General features: G+C 53.7%; 1 protein-coding gene across 1 annotated transcript; it reads left to right on the plus strand.

Moving 5' to 3' along the window:
* Window positions 1–1,153: 1,153 nt before the first annotated feature.
* LOC124788424 (MARCO-like protein) lies at window positions 1,154–1,750 on the plus strand. The gene has a single exon (XM_047255691.1). The coding sequence runs from the start codon at window positions 1,154–1,156 to the stop codon at window positions 1,748–1,750; it is 597 nt and encodes a 198-aa protein (XP_047111647.1).
* Window positions 1,751–2,299: the final 549 nt, after the last annotated feature.

Consider the following 2,299-nt stretch of genomic DNA (forward strand, 5'->3'; position numbering starts at 1 on the left):
GTGCAGCTAACCCAGGTGCCTTAGACTGCGTAGCTAACCCAGGCGCCTTAGACAGTGCAGCTAACCCAGGCACCTTAAACAGAGCAGCTAGCCTAGGCACGTTAGTCTGCGTGGGTAACCCAGTCTAGACAGTGCAGCTAACCCAGGCACCTTAGACAGGGCAGCTAACCCAGGCGCCTTAGACCGTGTGGCTAACCCAGGCACCTTAGACCGTGTGGCTAACACAGGCGCATTAGAACGTGCGGCTAACCCAGACGCCTTAGACTGCGTAGCTAACCCAGGCGCCTTAGACAGTGCAGCTAACCGAGGCACCTTAGACAGAGCAGCTAGCCCAGGCACGTTAGTCTGCATGGGTAACCCAGTCGTCTTAGACAGTGCAGCTAACCCAGGCACCTTAAACAGGGCAGCTAACCCAAGCGCCTTAGACCATGTGGCTAACCCAGGCGCCTTAGACCGTGTGGCTAACCCAGGCGCATTAGACCGTGTGGCTAACCCAGGCGCCTTAGACTGCGTAGCTAACCCAGGCGCCTTAGACAGTGCAGCTAACCCAGGCACCTTAGACAGAGCAGCTAGCCCAGGCACGTTAGTCTGCGTGGGTAACCCAGTCGTCTTAGACAGTGCAGCTAACCCAGGCACCTTAGACAGGGCAGCTAACCCAAGCGCCTTAGACCATGTGGCTAACCCAGGCGCCTTAGACCGTGTGGCTAACCCAGGCGCATTAGACCGTGTGGCTAACCCAGGCGCCTTAGACTGCGTAGCTAACCCAGGCGCCTTAGACAGTGCAGCTAACCCAGGCACCTTAGACAGAGCAGCTAGCCCAGGCACGTTAGTCTGCGTGGGTAACCCAGTCGTCTTAGACAGTGCAGCTAACCCAGGCACCTTAGACAGGGCAGCTAACCCAGGCGCCTTAGACCATGTGGCTAACCCAGGCACCTTAGACCGTGCGGCTAACCCAGGCGCCTTTTACTGCTTAGCTAACCCAGGTGCCTTAGACAGTGCAGCTAACCCAGGCACCTTAGATGGCATGGTTAACCTAGACACCTTAGACCGTGCAGCTAACCCCTTAGACCATGTGGATAACCCAGACACCTTAGACCGTGCGGCTAACCCAGTCGCCTTAGACAGTGAGGCTAACCCAGGTGCCTTAGACTGCATGGGTAACCCAGGAACCTTAGACAGTGAGGCTAACCCAGGTGCCTTAGACTGCATGGGTAACCCAGGAACCTTAGACAGTGCAGCTAATCCAGGTGCCTTAGACCACGTGGGTAACCCAGGCACCTTAAACTGCCTGGATAACCCAGGCACCTTAGACAGTGAGGCTAACCCAGGTGCCTTAGACCGCATGGGTAACCCAGGAACCTTAGACAGTGCAGCTAATCCAGGTGCCTTAGACCACGTGGGTAACCCAGGCACCTTAAACTGCCTGGATAACCCAGGTGCCTTTGACAGTGCAGGTAACCCAGGTGCCTTAGACCATGTGGCTAACCCAGGCACCTTAGACTGTGTGGCTAACCCAGGTGCCTTAGACAGCGCAGCTGACCCAGGCACCTTAGACTGCGCAGCTAACCCAGGCTCCTTAGGCTGCATGTCTAACCCTGGCATCTCAGACTGTGCAGCTAATCCAGGTGCCTTAGACAGCGCAGCTAATCCAGGTGCCTCAGACAGCACAGCTAACCCAGGCCCCTTAGACAGCACAGCTAACCCAGGTGCCTTACACCGTGCAGCTAACCCTTGCAGTGCCTCACACTAGTCTGTGTACCTGAGAGGATCTCAAAAAATGTCATTGGCCCTGTTGTCTGACATCCACCCTATAGCCCGAATCTCGTACCTTCAAACTTCCATCTGCTTGGTCCAGTGAAGGATGCAGTTTGCGGGATGCAGAACCTGTAAGATGGGAACGTTAGTGATGGAGCAGGTCGTTGGCTCCGACGTTGACCAAAAGAGTGGTACCATGAGGGCATACAGATCCTCCCAGCAGGGTGTTGTGAGGCCGTCGCATTGAACGGAGATTAAGTTGAAAAATAGGGTTTTGTAGCCAAAACAAGTGGGGAATAATATGGTGTATTGGAAACCTGAACAAAACCAACCTGCTTTCAGAAAAGAAATCTGTTGCATTACTTACTGTACGCACCTCGTATAAGTATGAAAATTTCTAAGACGACCAGTCCGCAATATACTCTCGTTACCAGATAAACATGGTATTTGCAGAGGTGTATCTTACTTTAAATGTTGTGTCTCTGTGGCTCGATGTTTGAGCAAGTAGCAATTGACAGCGTATAAAACCGTTCATTAGCAGTTC

The sequence above is a fragment of the Schistocerca piceifrons genome, chromosome 3 (assembly GCF_021461385.2).
Source record: "Schistocerca piceifrons isolate TAMUIC-IGC-003096 chromosome 3, iqSchPice1.1, whole genome shotgun sequence".
Lineage (NCBI taxonomy): Eukaryota > Metazoa > Arthropoda > Insecta > Orthoptera > Acrididae > Schistocerca > Schistocerca piceifrons.

Excerpts from the sequence above, each read along its gene's own strand:
- LOC124788424 (XM_047255691.1), top strand. The coding sequence starts at position 1,154 with ATGGGTAACCCAGGAACCTTAGACAGTGAGGCTAACCCAGGTGCCTTA.